Source organism: Carlito syrichta, unplaced genomic scaffold, assembly GCF_000164805.1.
Source record: "Carlito syrichta isolate Samal-C Ts95f unplaced genomic scaffold, Tarsius_syrichta-2.0.1 Scaffold314375, whole genome shotgun sequence".
Classification (NCBI taxonomy): Eukaryota; Metazoa; Chordata; class Mammalia; order Primates; family Tarsiidae; genus Carlito; species Carlito syrichta.
The window spans coordinates 83,826-104,264 of NW_007258471.1; the positions used below are offsets into that span (position 1 = coordinate 83,826).

The 20,439-nt window shown below is 43.9% G+C and overlaps 1 protein-coding gene across 1 annotated transcript in view; it reads right to left on the reverse strand.

Annotated features, from left to right (window-relative positions):
- SLC22A15 (solute carrier family 22 member 15) overlaps positions 1-20,439 on the reverse strand; it is a 64,588-nt gene that overhangs the window by 14,117 nt on the left and 30,032 nt on the right. The window contains exons 7-8 of the mRNA XM_021719308.1: positions 14,877-15,017; positions 11,112-11,197 (exon numbers count right to left, since the gene is read on the reverse strand). Of these exons, the coding sequence (XP_021574983.1) occupies positions 11,112-11,197; positions 14,877-15,017 (227 nt within the window). The remainder of the gene's footprint in view (positions 1-11,111; positions 11,198-14,876; positions 15,018-20,439) is intronic.

Sequence of the window (20,439 nt, forward strand, 5' to 3'; positions counted from 1 at the left end):
CAGCCTGGTGAATAAAGACAGTTTTGCTTGTCTATTTTCTTTATTTTGTAGAGACAGGACCATGCTATGTTGCCTAGGCTGGTCTTAAACTCCAGGCCTCAAGCAATCCTCTTGTTTTGGCCTCCCAAAGTGCTGGGATTATAGGTATGAGTTGCTACACCTAGCCTAACAGACAGTTTTACTTCTGTTCCAATTTGTATCCCTTTAATTTCTTTTTATTGACTTATTGCATTCACTAATATTTTTTAGTACAATATTCCATAGAAGTGGTGAGAATGGACATCCTCATCTTTTTCCTAATTTTAGGAAATAAGTATTCAGTCTTTTACTGGTAAATCTGAGGTTAACTGCAGGTTTTTCCTTGATACCCTTTATCAGGATAAGAAAATTCCCTTATACTTCTAGGTGCTGATAGCTTTTATAATGGATAAGTGTGGAATTCTGACAAGTATTTTTTATTTTTGTACTGAAATATCATATAATTTTTTAAAATGTACTTTAAAATATTATGAATAACACATTGACTTTTGAATATTAAACCAACCTTGCATGTGTGGGATAAACCTTGCTTACTAATAATGTATCACCTTTCTATGCAGTGCTAGATTCAATTTGCAAATATTTTGTTTTTTGAGTTGGGTCTCACTCTGTCACCCAGGCTGGAGTGCAGTGGCATAATCAGAGCTCACCATGGCCTCAACCTCCTGGGCTCAGGTGAACCTTCTGCCTCAGCCTCTGAGTAGCTGGGACTATAGGAGCATGCCATCACATCTGACTAACTTTTCAAATTTTTTGTAGAGACAAGGTACTGCTGTGTTGCCCAGACTGGTCTTAAACTCCTGGGTTCAGGTAATCCTCCCGCCTCGGCTTCCCAAAGTTCTGGGATTATAGGTGTGAGTCACCATGTCTGGCCTCAATTTGCTAATATTTTGTTAAAGATTTTTGCATCTAAGTTAATGAGGGACATTGGTCTGTAGGGTTTTTGTTGTTTGTTTTTTGTTTTCTTTTGTAATGTCTTTGTTTGGTTTGGTTTGGGTACCAGAGTAATTGCTGACCTCTCAGAGTAAGTGGGGAGAGTATTCCTTCCTCTTTTATTTTCTAAAAAAATATGTAGAGTTGGTGTTACTTCTTACTTTTGTGTTTCATAGAATTTGCTGGCGAAGCCATTTGGGCCTGGAATTCTCTTTGTGAGAATGTTTTAAAATACAAATTCAATTTATTTATTTATTTTTGGGTCAGAGTCTCACTCCGTTGCCCAGGCTGGAGGGTAATGCCACACTCATGGCTACCGCAGCCTTGACCTGCTGGGCTCAGGTGATCCTTCCAAGGAGCTGGAACTACAGATGCGCGCTACCACACCCAGCTTATTTTTTATTTATTTATTGTAGAGACGAGGTCTCACCAAGTTGCCCAGGCTGGTCTCAAATTCCTGAGCTCAGGCAATTCTCTCACCTTGGTCTCCCAATGTGCTAAGATTACAGGCATGAGCCACTGTGCCTGGCCTTTTTTTTTTTTTTTTTAATCCTTTTGAGTTGGAGTCTCACTCTATCACCCAGGCTGGAGGGCAGTGGCACGCTCATGGTCACCGCAGCCTCAATCTGATGGGCTCAGGCGATCCTTCTGCCTCAGCTGATCCTTCTACCTCAGCCCTCCAAGGAGCTGGAACTGCAGGCACATGCCACCACAGCCAGCTAATTTTTTGATATGAGGTCTCGTAAGTTGCCCAGACTGGTCTCGGACCCATGGGTTCAGGCGATCCTCTCATCTTGACCTTCCAAAGTGCTGGGATTATGGGCATGAGCCACCATGCCCAGCCTTCAATTTATTTAAGAGACACAGGGTAATTCAGGTTATCTACCTGTTTTTAAGTAAACTTTGATGGTTTATATATTTCAAGAAACGTATTTTGCCTAAGTTGAGTTTACTGGCATAGAAAATTATAATATTTTGTTGATGCCTACAGATTTTATAGTGAGGTTCCCTCTTTCATACCTGATATTGATAGTTTGTATTCTTTTCCTTAATAATTTAATTAGAGGTTTAATGATTTTATTGGTCTTTAAAAACCAGATTTTGGTTTCATTGATTTTTCTCTACTGTTTTTCCATTTTCATTCCTTTGATTTTTTTTTTTTTTTTTGCCTTTATATTTATTATTTCCTTCTGCTTGCTTTATGTTTAATCTGCTATTCCTTTTAAAAGTTTGCTGTCAGCTGGGCGGGGTGGCTCATGCCTATAGTCCCAGCACTTTGGGAGGTGGAGGTGAGAGGAGTGCCTGAGACCACGGGTTTGAGACCAGCCTGGGCACTTGGTGAAACCTCGTCTCTATAATAAATCAAAAAGTTAGTCGGTGCATGCCTGTAATTCCAGTTACTTGGAGGGATGAAGCAGAAGGATAGCCTGAACCCAGCCAGTTGAGGCTGAGGTGCCTGTGAGCATGCCACTGTACTCCAGCCTGGGCGACAAAGTGAGACTCCAACTAAAAAAAAAAAAAAAAGTTAAAAAATTAAAAGTTAAAAAATTAAAATAAAAATTTGCTGTCTGCTTTCTTAATGTGGAGGCTTAGATCGCTGATTCTAAAACTTCTTTTTTCTGATATTTAGGAAAAAAAATAAAGTTCCATCTAAGCATTGCTTTATTTGCATCCCATAAACTTTGAAATGGTATACTTTAATTATTTTTCAATTCGAAATATTTTCTAATTTCCTTTGTGATTTTTTTCTTTGATTCATGTGTTTTTAGAAGGGTGTTGCTTAATATCCAAATATTTGATAATTTTCCAGATATCTCTGTTATTGATTTCTAGTTTAATTCCATTCTGGTCAAATAACCTATTTTTATATGCTTTCAATCCTTTTAAATTTATTGAAACTTGTTCTATGGCTCAGAATATAGTCTCTCTTGGCAAATGTTCTATGAGCACTTCAAATGGAATGCATATTCTGTTGTTTATTAAAGTACCCAACTGTAATTTTAGATGTTTCTCCTTTCAGTTCTAAACATTTTGCTTCATGTAATTTGCATTTGTTATCAGAGGCATGTACATTTAGGTCTCTTCTATCCTCTTGATAAACTGACCAGCCTTTTTATGTGTTTCCCATTTTTGTCAAATTTGGAAAGCATCTGACTATCATTTCTGCAAATACTTTTTCTTTATCCCCTCCTTCCAAGACTTGGAATCACGCACACATTAGGCCACTTAATATTGTCCCACAACTCCCTGACGCTTTGCTAGGTTTTTTCTTCTGAGTTGGGGTCTCACTCTGTCGCCCGGGCTGGAGTGCAGAGGCATGCTCACAGCCCCTGCAGCCTTGACCTGCTAGGTTCAAGCGATCTTTCTGCCTCAGCCATTTTTTTTCTTTTTTGAGTTGGAGTTTCACTCTGTCACCCAAGCTGGAGTGCAATGGCACACTCACAGTCACCACAGCCTCGACCTGCTGGACTCAGGTGACTTCCGCCTCAGTCTTCAAGTAGCTGGAACTACAAACACGAGCCACCACACCTGGCTAATTTTTTGATTTATTGTGGAGGTGAAGATTGGCCAAAGTGCTTGGGCTGGTCTCCAATCTGTGGGCTCAGGCAATCCTCTCACCTCAGCCTCCCAAAGTGCTGGGATTATAGGTGTGAGCCACTGCATCTGGCCGCTTTGTTAGTTTTTTATTCAGTCTTTTGTTGTTGTTGTTTCATTTTGGATGGTTTCTTTTGTTATGTCTTTAAATTCACTGATCTTTTCTTCTGTGGTGTTTAATCTGCTAATCTCATCCACTATATATACTTTTTCATTTGTTACATGTTTCATCTCTAGATGTTCCAAGTGTGTCCTTTACATGGCTTTGATTTCTCTGTTCATTAATGGCCATGCTTTCCTCTACCTTGTTAAATGTATGAGGTGTATTTATAATAGCTGCTTCAATGTTCTTGTCTCCTAATTCTATCATCTGAACCATTTATGACTTTGTTTCTATTGATTTTTCTCCTACTTGTGGGAGGTATTTTCCTGTTTAAAATCACATGTCGGCCGGGCATGGTGGTTCACGCCTGTAATCCCAGCACTTTGGGAGGTGGAGGCAAGAGAATCACTCGAGCCCAAGGGTTCAAGACCAGCCTGGGCAACTTGGCAAGACCTTGTCTCTGCAACAAATAAAAAAATTAACCGGGCGTGGTGGTGCATGCCTGTAGTTCCAGTTACATGGATGGCTGAGGTAGAAGGATGGCCTGAGCCTGGCAGTGAAAGGACAGACCAAGAACGGGAAGTCACTTTCTATCTTGTTCTTAAACTCTGACATGATGACAAAGAAGTAGAAGCTATGTCCTGGAGAAATCCATTTTTTTCTTGTTCCTAAACCTTAATTCAATGATGAGAAAGTAGAAGCTATGCTTTGGTGAAATGCATACTCTAGGCATAGATTAACTTTGCCGACTCTGTCTTTTCAGAAACACAGACTCCTTAAGCATGACCGGTACCGGCCTATTGTAATTTATCTTTTTTAGAAACCCAGACTTCTCAAGCATGACCAGTATCGACCCTTTATATACTCGGTGCATGGTGACCAGTGGTGCATTCTGAACCCCTAATTTACCTCATTAGCTTGTAAGCTCTTCGAGGCCAGGAATTGGATCTTATGAATAGCAGGTGGTCAACAAGGAAGTCACGGCAGTCCCATCTACCAGACTGCAACACCTCCAAGGGAAAGGATTAAAGCGGAGACACAGGGGGCTTTGGGGCCACACTCATCTAGAGTGCAGGCCGTTTCCTGTCTGTGGGAAGTGAACCTTTCTTGAATCAATCTTTTCTTCTTTCACCTCTTTGTGTGTTGCAAATCTTTGCATTACTCGGATCTCTGGCTGCCAGCGCGCAACGCGTTTCTCATTTATTTGGCTTCTCTAGTGTCTGTAATATACCTATCGTTGTTTAAAGCAGGAAGATAGCTGGTCTCCATTACAATCAGGCCCGGAAAGTAAAGTTGCCATAGCATTTTGTTTCCAACTCTCGTAGGGTGCCATCTGCTTTTTATTGTGATTTTTGAACCCCTAATTTCCCTCATTAGCTTGCAAGCTCTTTGAGGCCAGGAACTGGATCTTATGAATAGCATCGTGTATATTACAGACACTAGAGAAGTCAAATAAACAAGAAACAGGTAGATCAAAGTTGAGAAAATAAGTAAGATGTAAAAGCCGACTCTGGCGGTGCTGTACCCATCCATCCATCCACCCTCACTCTCTGTACCCTAACAAGCAGGTCAAGGCTGTGGTAGCCGTGATCATGCCACTGCACTCCAGCCTGGATGACAGAGACTCTGACTTCCAAAAAAAGAAAGAAAGAAAAATCACAGGTCTGGTGGTGATTTTGATCAGAGGTCACACATTGCAAATGTGACCTAGTTGGGTGCTGGACTTTGCTGTATTCCTTTAAATTTTTTTGGTCTTTTTTCTTTTTTTCTTTTTTCGGTTCTGTGACTGGCTGAGAAGGACACAATGATTTCATGGCCCTGAGTTCCAATGTTATTCTGCCTGTTCCTTTCTGGTGGTCGCCCCTGGCCTCAGCAATTTCTTCAAATGCTTTCTCAGATCAGCAAGCAGCCAAAGACTTGGAGGCTCCTTCGCAGACCTCCAAGGTTCCTCTGTGTATCTACTACTCTCCAGGATTTTGCCCAGAATGGAAGCTCCTCCAAGCTTTAATTTCTGTTTCCTCAATTGAGTAGGAATCCCAGGATTTGCTGGGCTCCCTCTCCCTGCACTGTGGCTTGGAAACCTTGAGCTAGGACACTTTAGCAACCACTTTGTTTATTTTCTTTCTCTCAGTGATTAGTGTCTGCCCTGCACAATCTGTTGTCTACCGTCTGAAAAATCATTTCTTACATATCTTTTGTCTGGTTCTATCATTGTTTAAAGCAGGAAGACAGCTGGTATCCATTACAATCAGGACCGGAAGTTAAAGTTGCCATAGCATTTTGCTTTCAACCCTTGTAGGGTGCTGTCTGCCTTTTATTGTGATTTTTTGAACCTCTAATTTCCCTCATTAGCTTGTAAGCTCTTTGAGGCCAGGAATTGGATCTTATGAATAGCATCGTGTATATTACAGACACTAGAGAAGTGAAATAAATGAGAAACAGGTAGATGAAAGTTGCGAAAATAAGTAAGGATGTAAAAGCTCCACTAGGGCTGAGTCTAAGGACACTCCCTTGATCTATAAAACTTGTTTATCTAGTCATGGGCCATGACCTGCTAGTGTTCAGATTCTCTAGCGGGACCACAGCTGCCATCAACAGCATCAACAAGAGGCTGGTACTCCACTGACAATCCAGATTCCTAAACCTGGCCACTTCCAATCAGGTTTGCCCTCCGAAGAGTTAAGAACTGGCCCTCATCAGTAGCGTTAATCTTCTAAGACTACGGCTTTGCCATTTGCAATGAATCCTTTGGTTCTAAAACTCTAAGAGGGGAAAATAGTCTTCCCCAAAAAGCACTGACTTCAGAGTTGGAAAGCCCTGAAATCTGCATCCCAGATGCGCTACTAATACTTGCTATGTAACCTTGGACAAGATGGTTGAACAAGCTGAGCTTTCATTTCCTTATGAAATGGGGATAATATGTATTGTTTTGGCGTTTTTTTGTTTTTTTTTTTTTAGCTGGAGTCTCACTCTGTCACCCAGGCTGGAGTATAGTGGCATGCTTGCAGCCACCGCAATCTCAATCTGCTGGGCTCAATGATCCTTCTGCCTCAGCCTTCCAAGTAGCTGGAACTACAGGCACATGCTACCATGCCTGGCTATTTTTTTCTTAACTTATTGTAGAGATGAGGACTTGCCATGTTGCCCAGGCTGGTATCAAACTCCTGGTCTCAGGCAATCCTCTCGCCTCAGCCTCCCAAAGTGTGGGATTAAAGGTTTGAGCCATCACGCCTGGCCTAAAATGGGGATAATATGTAATACCTTCTGCATATGAAGTCCACAGTTAACAATAAGCCTTTGCTACCTTTTTTGCTTTTCTTTTTTTGAGTTGGAGTCTCACTCTGTCACCCAGGCTGGAGTACAGTGGCACACTCACAGCCACCGCAGCCTCGACCTGCTGGGCTCAGGCGATCCTTCCACCTCAGCCTTCCAAGTAGCTGGAACTACAGGCATGCCCCACCACACCTGGCTAATTTTTCTTGATTTATTGTAGAGACGAAGTCTCGCCAAATTGCCCAGGCTGATCTCGAACCCCAGGGCTCAGGCAATCCCTTTCCCTCTGCCTCCCAAAGTGTTGGGATTATAGGCATGAGCCACCACGCCCAGCCCAGTATTGTAATCTTAATTAGGATCCTCCATGAAATAATAGAGTTTAGGTAAAATGTCTGATGACAAATCTGGGGGAAAACAATTAGTGGCCACCTGCTAATACTATTCCCAGAGGAAAGCATTTACTGGAAGTTCAACCAGTAGGCAAATATGCACTGGTTAGGACACTTATGTCTAATCACTATAAACCAAAGGCTGAGGAATGCCAAACCTATGTTCTAGCTCACTGGCTGCCTCTCCTGGAGATATACTGCCACAGTAGCCACAAATGCTTGAGACATAGAGACCATAATCAAATACAGATGCTAACAAACCTTGGTAGGTCGAGGGATATCTGAGTTGGCACAAAGGAGAGAAGGAAGGTGTGTTTGGGAGCAGAAAGCGAGGGTAAATGAGCACAAAACGCAGTGAGAAAAGGAGTGGTTCCCAAACTGACACATGATGCTAATACGCCATAGGCTCCTCCGGACTGCGAGGTGGTCGTCTTGACATGTTCTTGTCAGAACTTTCGTCAACAGTAGCTTAAAGCTTTGAAAAACTTGAGATCTAAAAGACAGTCGCAGAATATTTTTTTTTTCATGTTTCATTTATTTATTTATTTATTTTTTGAGGTGAGAAAGCAGATGTTTATTAAGAAGACAAAAAAAAAGCTCCCACATGGGAGGGGACCTGAAAAAGGGTAGCCTCATCAGGATATTTTAAAGAGCAAATATAAAAGGTTTAAAGGGGCCGGGCTCGGTGACTCAGCCTGTAATCCCAGTGCTTTGGGAGGCTGAGGTGAGTGGATTGCTTGAGCCCACGGGTTCGCGACCCGCCTGGGCAACTTGGCAAGGCCTCATCTCTACAATGAACCAAAAATTAGTCGGGCGTGGTAGCGCACACCTGTAGTTCCAGCTCCTTGGAAGGTTGATGGGGAAGGATCGCCGGAGCCTAGCAGGTCGAGGCTGTGGTGGCCGGGAGCAGCCACTGTACTCCAGTCTGGGCGACCGAGTGAGACTCCAACTCAAAAAAAAAAAAAGGTTTAAAGAACAAATGTGTTTAATCTCAAAGAAGAGAAGATTCAAGTCTTCTAGAAGACTCTGCAAGTAAAAAGGATTATTAAAAAAAAAAAAAGGGCGACCATATGTTTTCTCTCTCTAGGGATGAACTGAATGACAGGAAATAGCTCCATTGTCATAGAAGAGGATCATTCTAACAGCAATGGTGACTATATATAGAAATAATTTATTAAAATAAAAAAACAAATATTACAAATAGAAATAATTTCTCCAGAAATCCTTAAAAATACCGACCATCCACTTTGTCTAAGTATTACATAGGGATCATATTTCATGGAGTGTCAAAGACACTCTGCTAAGTGGTTTTCTACTCAGTGTCAACCAAGGGGCACAATCAACAGAGTTCAAGCTGCTCTCTTAAAACAGACCAGAGCCCAGGTGCAGTGGCTCTGGTATAACTTCAGCACTTCTGTAGGCTGAAGAGGGAGGATCGCTTGACGAGCCCAGTCTGGGCAACACAGTGAGACCATGTTTCTACAAAAAAAAAAAAAAAAAAAAAGACTGGACTCTCAAGGTCTAGAGGGGAGTCCATAATCTGCTTTCATTGTGGATTTTTGTTTTGTTATTTATAATAAGAGATCATTTCATGCAGGGTGCTACATGGTGGATTACCTGGAATGTACAAACGACTGGGAGAGAGGAGCTGGGCGTGGTGGCTCACGTCTGTAATCCCAGCACTTTGGGAGACAGAGGCAAGAAGATTGCCTGAACTAGCCTGGGCAACACGGTGAGAGCTCATCTCTAAAATAAATAAATAAATAGTGGGGCGTGATGGCACACGGCTATAGTTCCAGCTACTTGGAAGGCTGAAGTGGAAGGATCGCCTGAACCCAGCAGGTTGAAGCTGTGGTTGCTGTAAGCATGCCACTGCACTCCAGCCTGGGCAACAGAGTGAGACTCCAACTCAGAAAAAAAAGAGGAAGACTCTTAACTAAGAAACTCCTGTATTTTCGCTGGGCGCGGTGGCTCACACCTGTAATAGCAGCACTTAGGGAGGCAGAGGCAAGAGGACTGCCTGACGCCAAGGGTTCAAGACAAGCCTGGGCAACTTGGCAAGATCTCATCTCTACAATACATAAAAACAAAATTGGCCATGTGTGGTGGCGCACACATGTCGTTCCAGCTTCTTGGAAGGCCAAGGCAGAAGGACTGTTTGGGCTCAGCCGGTCGAGGCTTGCGGTGGCTGTGAGTGTGCCGCTGCACTCCAGCCTGGGCGACAGAGTGAGACTCCAACTAAAAAAAAAAAAACCCAACCAAACAAACAAAAAAACTGGAAAGGAGGAAAGACACTGACTGACCCGGCTTGCAGAGGTATGGTAAGTTGCCGGTGTATTTAAAGTAGTAATGAAAGGTTTTTTCTCTATGAGATGATAAATAAACTGGACTGCTACAGTTGAAAACAACTGACTTGCCAAGGTGCCCACATAAAACAAAATCTGGGGAACATAAAACGACAGTGATTTGAAGCTCGGCGTTGTCCTGCTCACCAAAAATAGAGCTAGGCACTTAGTTCTACAAGCCCACGGCAGGGCAGCAGCGGAGGAGATGCCCCTCTCTGTGGCACTGGCAGGGGCACTGTGTGCTCAGAAATAAGTAACTAGCAAAGTTGCTGAATTTTCTAGTTTCCATGAGTCCATGAAAAGCACTCCAAGGCTGCTCTAAATATAAAAATGTAAAACGTAAAAAAACTAGCGAGCAAACTGTGCTCCAGACTTAAGATGTGGAACTTCAAGGGCGACGGCAGAGCAGATGTGTTGAAGGGTTATAAAACAGAACACACAGCCTTGGGGCCTTGAACAAGACGCGGGCACAACTCAGCCTCAAAGAGAAGCAAATTGCCAAAGCAGCACTTAATCTATGATATAATCAGATGAAAAATGAATCCTTCATGCATTTCCAGAGGTTACCAAAACTCTACCTCAAAACCCCTCGATTGCCACCTGGATTCCAAGTTCCTAATAGGGCCCTATCGAAATCCAAAAGCTCCCAAAACAGACCTTTTGTTCCACCATATGCCCCAGCCCAGAGAGCTGCTTTTTAGAAGTCACTGCCAAAACCACAGTTCCCAAGGCAATCACTGGCAGACCACAGGTGTGCTAGCGATCAAACAAAGATTAGAAATCGGCAGCACCTACGGAACTTCTATAGAGGGGCAGTAATCAGGTTGGGTGAGGATACCAAAGGGGCCTTTTTTGAAGCTTTGTTTGCAAACAAAGCTACAAATATATAAAGATAACGAAGCTCCCTAAAGATGTTTTAGTCGCACTTCATATAAAACTGAGAGAACATCCCTTGTCACCAACAGTGACTGTAATTCTTACTGCTGTTGCGATTGTTAGTGGGGAGTCTCGAGAGCACTGATGAAGATGAGGGGTACCGAAGCTCCCTCTGAGAACCAGTGACTCCATGCTTCGATCCTGCGGTTGGCTGGAGTGAGAAGTGCTACGTGTACCTTGGACAGCGTTGCTTTCTGTGCAGAACTAACCGGTGCTGCTCCTCATTAAATACACAACTTCATGATCGCCAGTACTGCATCTCAGCCACCCAGATGGTAGCTTAATAGCCAGAGAGAATTAACAGTGCCCCTCTAAGCACATTATTCACCCAGAGAATAGCTAAAGCAATGGAAATCCTGCCCATTATTTCCCACACAATTGCTAAATAATATGCAATCACAGAAATGAAGCATGGCATATGGTCACCTCCTCACTATCCCGAGACTCACTGTGATAAAAATACTGTTCAAAACCCTTGTAGCCACGTGAAAGGCATACCTTTCTTTTCGGGAAGAAACATGACAATAAGACAAGCAAGTCCTCCCAGGCACAGAAATGCTGCTAACGTCCGTTTCCGTCCAAACCTAAACAACAGAAAGAAATGACACAATTCTCTTAAGAATCTTATAAATTCATGTGTTGCTTCTTTCCCATCTTCCTATTTAAATGTCCTCCGTTTCATTATGTATGTTCATCTCTGTCTAAGGAGTGGGTGACAGATGTGACTGACAGGGAGCTGATTAGGACATCAAATAAATAACCATCAGAAAACAAAGAAATCCTTGCTAGGTGGCAGGATGAAGTGAGGTGTATGAGAAAAGAACGTAGAACTATTCTATTTCCATGGATGTTGACTTTGTTTCAGGCACTGTTTTAACTGCTTTCCATCTATTATCTCATGTAATCCTAATAATAAACCTGTTGGCATGCATTGTTAGATTCTCCATCTTTTAGAGAATGAAACTGAAACAAGGATAATGGCGTCCTCCAGCTCGCTTCATTTTCTGGTTACCAAATCTTATGCAGTTAAAAGTTTCAAACATTGTTTAAAAAAAAAAAAAGGCCCCCTCTCTTAAAAATACAAACCAAATTATTTATTGTTAGAGGGTTAGAAATAAGTGAAATGTCTTACTTCACTGAGAGAAGTAATTTTCAAGTAAGAGCCCTAGACTTGTGTGGGGTATATATAGTCCAGAAATAGACTGTTTCCCCTATACCTGGATTTTTTCTGCCACATCCCTCAGGGAGTGGCCTCTGGCCAAGGTTGGTCACTGAAGGGATGTATATTCCCAGTAATAAGTCATGGGGTGTAGGTGACTGAGCAAAGCTGAAAACAATGTAGTAGTCATCAAGCTTAATCAATGTAATAGTACACACCATATAGGAATTTGAATAATTAGTTTGATTGTTTTCATTATAAAACTGCTTGCTCTACTGCCCCAAGGTGCAGATTCTTTACTGACCGGCCAGTAAGTTTTAATAAACCGATAACTTTCCCAGCTGGACCCTCTGCGTGACTTCTTTGGAATAGGTAAACATGACACTCAAGTCCTCTCAGATATGAGGTTACCGCGTTACAACTTGGAAGAAAGACAGTAACATTAATAAGTCTCCTTTTTCTAAGGGCCTGCAAATGCTAGGTATTTTGCTAGGAATCTCAATAATTTTGATTACAATTTTGTCGGGAAAATTTTATGATCCCTGGTATGAGGACGGGTAGAGGCTTAGCGGGGGGAACCTGTCAAAGTCATACAAGCCACACGTGGTCAAGACTAGATCTGAATTAGGTGTGTCTGATCCCAAAGGCTGCATTCCTTCCCTCTGCTTCAGATGCTAACCCTGACTCTGGGTGGTGGTTGACAGGAGACAGAGAAGGCCATGAGTCTTCTTTGCCAGGTCATTTTCCTTAACTTAATAGTCCCTACGGAATGGCTTTCAAGTGACACGTACCATGCTAGGGAGGCTCTAGGGATCCAAGACACATAGGGAACCCCCATGGACGGCTTTCTTTGGATTTTTATAATGATTTTAAGTGGTCCCCCGAGGTATGCACAGGAAGCTACAGCAGCAGAAAAAGGGGGAGTTGGCACACCTGGGGGGTTGGGGAAAGATTTCTGAAAATGATGTCTGACCCAGCTCTTAGACAATGGTGAGAGTAAGCAGCAGCCTCGAGCAGAGGGGTCAGCAGAGGCAACTGGGAACACCCCTAGGAGGAAAGCCTTTAATTTAACAGCATCCAAACCCGCCCCTCAAAATGCTCTAGGCTGAACATCATGACAACAGCAGAAGCGCATTGCCTAAGGAAGCCTGGTTTGGGTCAGGATGATGATTTCTTTTTTTTTTTTTTTTTGAGTTGGAGTCTCACTCTGTCGCCCAGACTGGAGCACAGTGGCCGCTCCCAGCCACCGCAGCCTCCACCTGCTGGGCTCCGGTGATCCTTCCGCCTCAGCCTTCCAAGTAGCTGGAACTACAGGTGCGCGCTACCACGCCCGGTTAGTTTTTGATTTGTTGTAGAGACGAGGTCTCGCCAAGTTGCCCAGGTGGGTCTCGAACCCGCGGGCTCAGGCAATCCACTCACCTCGGCCTCCCAAAGCGTGGGATTTCTGAGGAAGAAGAAATGGCATAATCTGGCTGACTCCTAGCTACACAGAACAGGACTTTTAGTTGCCTTGGTCAGGGGCTAAATAACAAGCAATTTCAAAAAAACTGAGGAAGAGGTGCTCTAGCAAATAACTTATAATACGTATTACAAAACTGTGCCCAGTCACAATGAGTAGCAAAAGTAGGGTATATGTTCTTTCCCCCTGAACGATGTAAGGTAGGTCTTAGAAGATGTTTTTTAAAAAGTCTTTCCGGGTCCTTCAGTTCTTTGTCTTCTTATAGGAACTTTTTTTTTTTTTTGAGTTGGAGTCTCACTCCGTCACCCAGACTGGAGCACACTGGCCGCTCCCAGCCACCGCAGCCTTGACCTGCTAGGCTCAGGCGATCCTTCCACCTCAGCCTTCCAAGTAGCTGGCACTACAGGCGTGTGCTACCACACCCGGCTGATTTTTGATTTATTGTAGAGACGAGGTCTCGCCAAGTTGCTCGGGCTGGTCTCGCAGCTGCGGGCTCAGGCAATCCACTCACCTCAGCCTCCCAAAGTGCTGGGATTAGAGGCTGAGCCACTGAGCCTGCCCGGTCCCTTATAAGAACTTCTAAATATTGTTAATTGGGTTTATGAAGTACATAAAGTTAATAATCCCATCTCTTGGGACTAACAAATGACACACAGACTACTCAAAAGCCCTCTGATGGTAACAGTCAATACCATCTTGGATTTCAATACTCAATATTGAAATAAAACCTCTCTCAAACCTACATTAAAAAGCTCATAAACATGAAACCCAAGAAATACTGCACTAAGAGGTCAGCAAACATTTTCTTTCTTTCTTTCTTTCTTTTTTTTTTAAGTTGGAGTCTCACTCTGTCACCCAGACTGGCGCTACCACGCCCGGCTCATTTTTTGGATTTACTGTAGAGATGAGGTCTCCCCAAGCTGCCGAGGTGGGTCTCGAACCCGCGTGCTCAGGCAATCCACTCACCTCAGCCTCCCAAAGCACGGGATTACAGGCTGAGCCACCGAGCCCGGCTAGCAAACGTTTTCTTAAAGAGCCCCATAGTGTATATTTAGGGTTTGAGGGTCAGGTATTTATAGCAACAACTCAGCAGTACCACTGTAGCATGAAAACAGCTCTATCATACATGAGCATGGTTGTGTTTTAACAAAACTATTTACAGACAAAAAAGAAAGAAATACTGCACTAAAAACTGAATCCTAACTGCATTTGGTCAGGAAAAAAGCCCTCTAATCACCATGGAGTAATCAGCAGATACTGCGTACAAAGACAATAACATTCAGGTATTTATGTATATGAGTGAACATGTGTATGCATGCACACTCCCTATGGTGCATTTTGTTGGTTTTTTTTTTGAGTCAGAATCTCACTCTGTCACCCAGGCTGGAGTGCAGTGGCATGCTCATAGCCACCACAGCCTCGACCTGCTGGGCTTGGGCCATCCTTCCGCCTCAGCCTTTCAGGTAGCTGGAACCACAGGCATGCACCACCACACCTGGCTAATTTTTTTATTTACTGTAGAAATGGGGTATCAAACCCCTGGACTCAGGCAATCCTCTCGCCTCTGCCTCCCAAAGTGCTGGGATTACAGGCATGAGCCACCACGCCTGGCCCTATGGTACACTTTGTATTCATCCATACTCACCATTTTTGGTTAATCAAGTAGATACAGAGAGGATAAGATGGAATCTCTATGAGGCCAGATAGGGCCAGGTTGGCATAAATACTTCCTCCAAGATCACCTGCACTCAGAGTCAGGCCATAGTACACCAAGCTGCACACAAACCTGTAATTAGGGGTCAAAAGAGCAGGAGGTGAAAGACAAGAAGGACAATGAAAAAAGCACGTAAGAATTTGCCAAAGAACATTCAAGTATTGCTTCACTATAAGATCTGCTGCAAGCAACAGGCCTCTCTACTGGCATTTGTATCTTAGTCTAAATTTCTCCACTAGGAAAAAACAAAAAGAAGTGGAGCCTTGGAAATAATTTGAATTATGTCTGTAATGTTATAGAAAGCAAATGGATGGCCAGCCCCTGAAAGAGAAAAGACACTGTGTTTTCAGCAAGTATTTTTGCATTTAATAGAAGACGATGACCCTATTCTTACATTTAATTCAACAACTGATGGAACACTTGCATAGACAGTTATTGTGATATCATCAAATGAGTCTAGAAAAGAACTTCCATGGAGAGAGCCGACAGAGATGGCGTTGAGAACGTGGGTTGAGACGTGACTGGATCTTCAGTGGGTCACATGCAGACCAGGAACGGCGCCACACCCTGATGATCTAGTCACTTCCCAGGCCAGGTCTTACCCCAGTCAGCGTTCAGCAGGTATCCATGCTGTAGACACCCAGAACAGAAAGAAAGGGCAGGGGCAGAGCAGAGCAGGGTTCTCTTGGAGGACCAACTGGGAAAGAGTCCTTTGACAAGCGATTTACTGCTGCACACTGTTCCTGAAACACACACTTCGGGACCGCCTCTTAGGTGACAGGCATTGTGCTCAGCGTCCAGCATATCTCCTACAATCTGGGAACCAAAGAGCCAAGGAGCTAAGTCAATCAAAAGGCCAGCCTGAAGCTTCAAACCAGGCCTTCCTCAAACAGAGTGAAGATGGTCATAAGAACTTCTGTGCCTAAGAGCTGCATTATTCAAAACAAAATAGAACAAAGAAAAGTAAAATGCTGAAACTGGACTTTACAATGATATAAGTACACCTGGTAAACCATACACTGTTGTACAAGAAACAAAACATGTGAGCTCTGTGAAGTTTATCAGTTGTTACGCTTCTGCAATTCAGTTTGGCCAGTGTTCACGAAGGAGAGGTTCTCATTCGCTTCCCTTTATTTTTCCTAAGGAAATGTCTACTGAGCTGTGGCTATGATAAGATCCACAGAGGGAAGGGAAAGCTTTATTTCATCATCTCTGCCAAGATACAGAAGTGGGCCAAGTGCCCCAGGCTATCAAGAATGGTACAGCAAGGAGAGAGGAGTGGGGGGGGGGGATAGGGACCCCCGAAGCTAGACTGGCTAGCTGTCCATTCCTTCCCAGCCAGTGAGCCAGAAGCAGCCACTTCTCCCCATTACTTCTCCTGGAACGGAGCTGTCACTCATGGACTAAGGACAATGAGCAGAGCTGTAGCAGGACGTCATGCATGAGGATGCAAGGTGACACAGAGTTGTCTGTTTCCCTGTCCCCCAGGCACCTTGCATGTTAGCAGAAGGCAAAATAAATTTACATCCATGCAATTTTCTAAAATACTTTAAAAATCCTTTCCACCTGCGGTAGAGACCGTCCTCTTACATAAGGCTGTTTCCCAGTGGGTTGTTTCTCTCTTCTGAATTTAAAATAGAAATTCCAGTGAAGTCACTCAAGCCATGAAAACACACACCTATATAAATCGAACTGTGATGGTAGGGAGTCAAGGAAGAATAAACAAAGCCAGTTCAGGATAAGAGAGGAACTGAGTCACCAGCTGCTGGTGAGAGGGAACCAGAGAGCATGAAGCATGGAAGGACTCATCGTCCCCAAGGCTCGGCCTCTGCTCTGCTCTGCAAGTTGCCTTCATGCTGGAGTTGGTCGTTGGAATCTGTAATTATAGCTATTAAAATCATTTCAATCCTCCTCAAGTGCCCCGGGCAAAATTCAAGACACTTGCATCATATTCAACAGCATATTTAGGGCACCAGAGAACTATTTATTTATTTATTCATGTATTCATTCATTCACTCGAGTCAGAGTCTCACTCTGTTGCCCAGGCTGGAGTGCAGTGGCACACTCACGGCCACTGCAAGCTTAACCTGCTAGACTCAGGTGATCCTTCTGCCTCAGCCTTCCAAGAAGCTGGAACCACAGGCAAGTGCCACCACGCCTGGCTAGTTTTTATTTATTTATTGTAGAGACAAGGTCTCACCAAGTTGCTCAGGCTGTTCTCGAACCCTAGGCTCACGCAATCCTCTTGCCTCAGTCTCCCAAAGTGCTGGTTTTACAGGCATGAGCTACTGTGCCCAGCTCCAAAGAACTATTTTTAAAAGCACTATTGTGGGAAATCACTAAAGAAACAAATGTTAAACACAAAGGTATGATTTTAATCCCCAGTTAAGGCTTCCTTCAATGACAGATCCACAGAAAATATTTTAGGATGTTATGGCATCTTCAAAAACAGTGGCAATATGTGGAAAGACATTGTCTCTATTATCATGTGTTTTAACATTCTGAGCCTGGGGGAAAGAGATTTATTTGGCTATGTAAGAAATAACACGAACAGGTACATTCTCCCTGGACCTGAGTCTTTCCTTCTCTTTTTTGAAATCCACTGAAGGCCAGAACCCAGAAATTAATATACATGGAAATAAATAAATAAAAGCAGCAAATCATCAACAAGTAGGTGCTTCTTCCAAGGTAGAGGGTTTTGACTGCCTGTCTATGTGATATGCAAATACAGGCTTTATGAAGCCCTAAGAACTCGACCTTGCATTCTAAGCATTTGCCTTTGAGAAGGCAAAACCTCAAATGAGTAGCTCCTTGTCGAGCTGGGCTCTGGATGGTCCTCTGAGTCTCTGTGCTTCCAAGAGTCAACAATTATTATGTACCTGAGATATCCCAGCACTGTGCTAGTTCTGTGGGAGACGGCAGCCGTGGGTGTGACATGGCCCATGATCACACAGGTGGCCCCCTGTGCTCGGGTAGGAAAAGAGAATATGATATAGAAAAAAAAAAAAAATCTTCACATCTTCTTATTTTCAAGCTACTGTTCTTTCTAGCTTTATCCAAGAGGGGGCCCGACCAAAATGGAATTATCTTTTAGAGGGTGGGCCCTTTGTAGTACACCCAGAATTTGTTCCTCTGGATCAAACCGTCAACCAAAGTTTTCATCTGGAAGTTTTGAGAAGTTTGTGTCATGATTTGCAGAAGAGACATCCCAAGTCGTGGCAAACTAGTGACTGGTTCTTCCACCATGCCTATGCCCCTTTCCACATCGTGCTGAGTGTTCAGCAGTTTTTGACCAAGAAAGGCATGATCCCTGTGCCCTACCATCGCTATTCACCCAGTCTCACCCTGAGGGACTTTTTTGTTTCCCCAGATTAAAAAAGTTCTCAAAGGGCCGGGCACAGTGGCTTACGCCTGTAATCCCTACACTTTGGGAGACTAAGGCGAGAGGATTGCCTGAGCCCAAGGGTTCAAAACCAGCCTGGGCAACTTGGTGAGACCTTGTCTCTACAATAAGTCAAAAAATTAGCTGTGTGTGGAGGTGCATGCATGTGGTTCCAGTTACTTGGAAGGCAGAGGTGGAAGGATCGCCTGAGCCCAGCAGGTGGAGGCTGTGGTGGCCATAAGCATGACACTGCATTCCAGCATGGGCAACAGGGTGCGATTCTGACTCAGGAAAAAAAATAAGGTCCTCAGAGGGAAACGTTTTGTGCTGTGGAAGAGGTGAAACAAAAAATGGCAGAAGCACTGAAAAGCATCAACATTGACAAGTTCACAGAGTGTTTTGAGCAGCAGAAAAAGCGTCTCCGTAGGTATACTGCATCAAGCAGAGAGTCCTTTGAAGGTGACTAAATTTTAAACATGTAAGAATAAATACACAATTTTTAATAAATAAATTCTGGCTTTTTTGGGGTTCCCCCCTTGTACATAAAATCACTTTCATATAAAATCACTTTCCTTTATCTCTACATGAAGATGTAGGGAATCCATGCAGCCTTCATGGCAAGAACATATAAGCCATAGCACAGCAGTCCTTTAGGCCAGGAGATTTATGATCACGCCCACTGCTGGGCCAGATAACACATATGGCACGTTAGCACATACACAATATTAAAGCACATGTGCAATCCACAGATTGCATGTCCCTATCCATCTCTCCCCTTTCTACACTATCATTCCTTCTTTCCTTTTTTTTAAAGTCAGGAAAACTCTGTCACCCCTACTGGAGTACAGTGGCAGGATCCCAGTTCACCATAGCCTCCAACGCCTGGGCTCAGGCGATACTCCCATCTCAGCCTTCAGAGTAGCTGGGACTCCAGGTACACATACCATATTCACTAATTTTTTAAATTTGTTTTTGGAGTCTCATTTGGTTACCAGGCTGGAGTGTAGTGGCACGCACACTCATGGCCACTGCAGCCTCGACCTGCCGGGCTTAGGAGATCCTTCCGCCTCAGCCTTCCAAATAGCTGGAACTACAGATGCACGCCACCATGTCCAACTAATTTTTTGTGATTTATTGTAGAGATGAGGTCTCGCCAAATTGCCCAGGCTGGTCTCGAACTCCCAGGCTCAGGCAATTCTCTCGCCTCGGCCTCCCAAAGTGCTGGAATTACAGGCTGAGCCACTGCACCTGGCCTATCTTTTTTTTTTTTTTTTTTTTAAGTATAGAGATGTGGTACAGGTAAGGATCAACTACACAAGTAGGATGCATGCAGTTGAAGTCTGAGCCTCTGACTGGTCCTACCATCCCCTGGTTTAGAACCAGGTACCCTTTGCGTTGTTACGTATCCCCCTCTCCTGGCAGTGCCCGGCAACTGCTGATCCCTCCCTTGTGCTGTTGTGATTAATGTTTAGTTCCCACTATGAGTGCGAACGTGCAGTAAATTAAAAAAATTTTTTTTGAAAGATGAGGTCTGGCTATGTTGCCCAAGCTGGTCTTGAACTCCCGGGCTCAAGCAACCCTCCGCCTCAGCATCCCAAAACACTGGGATTACAGGCGTGAGCCACTGTGCTCAGACAACCACTTTATTTTTTAGATGGAACCATCTTGAATCACTGAATGTAACTTAACACGCACGCTGAGAGCATTCTGAGAAGCAGGTGGGAATAAGCTGAACAACTAGAAAATCGGGTTGGGAGCGTGTTCGGCACAGTTCCATCACTGACTTGCATATGTGACTTTGGCTTCATTACCTTAAACTCCTGGGGTCTATTTGGCCCACCTCAAGAAAACACAGAGCATGCTGGCCTCGGTGGCTCAGCCTGCAATCCCGCGCCTTTGGGAGGCTGAGGTGAGTGGATTGCCTGAGTCCGTGGGTTCAAGACCCGCCTGGGCAGCGAGAACTCATCTCTACAATAAATCGAAAAATCAGCCGGGCGTGGTAGTGCACGCCTGTAGTTATGGCTACTCGGAAGGCTGAGGCGGATTGCTGGAGCCCAGCAGGTCGAGGCTGCGGTGGCCAGGAGCGACCACTGCACTCCAGTCTGGGCGACA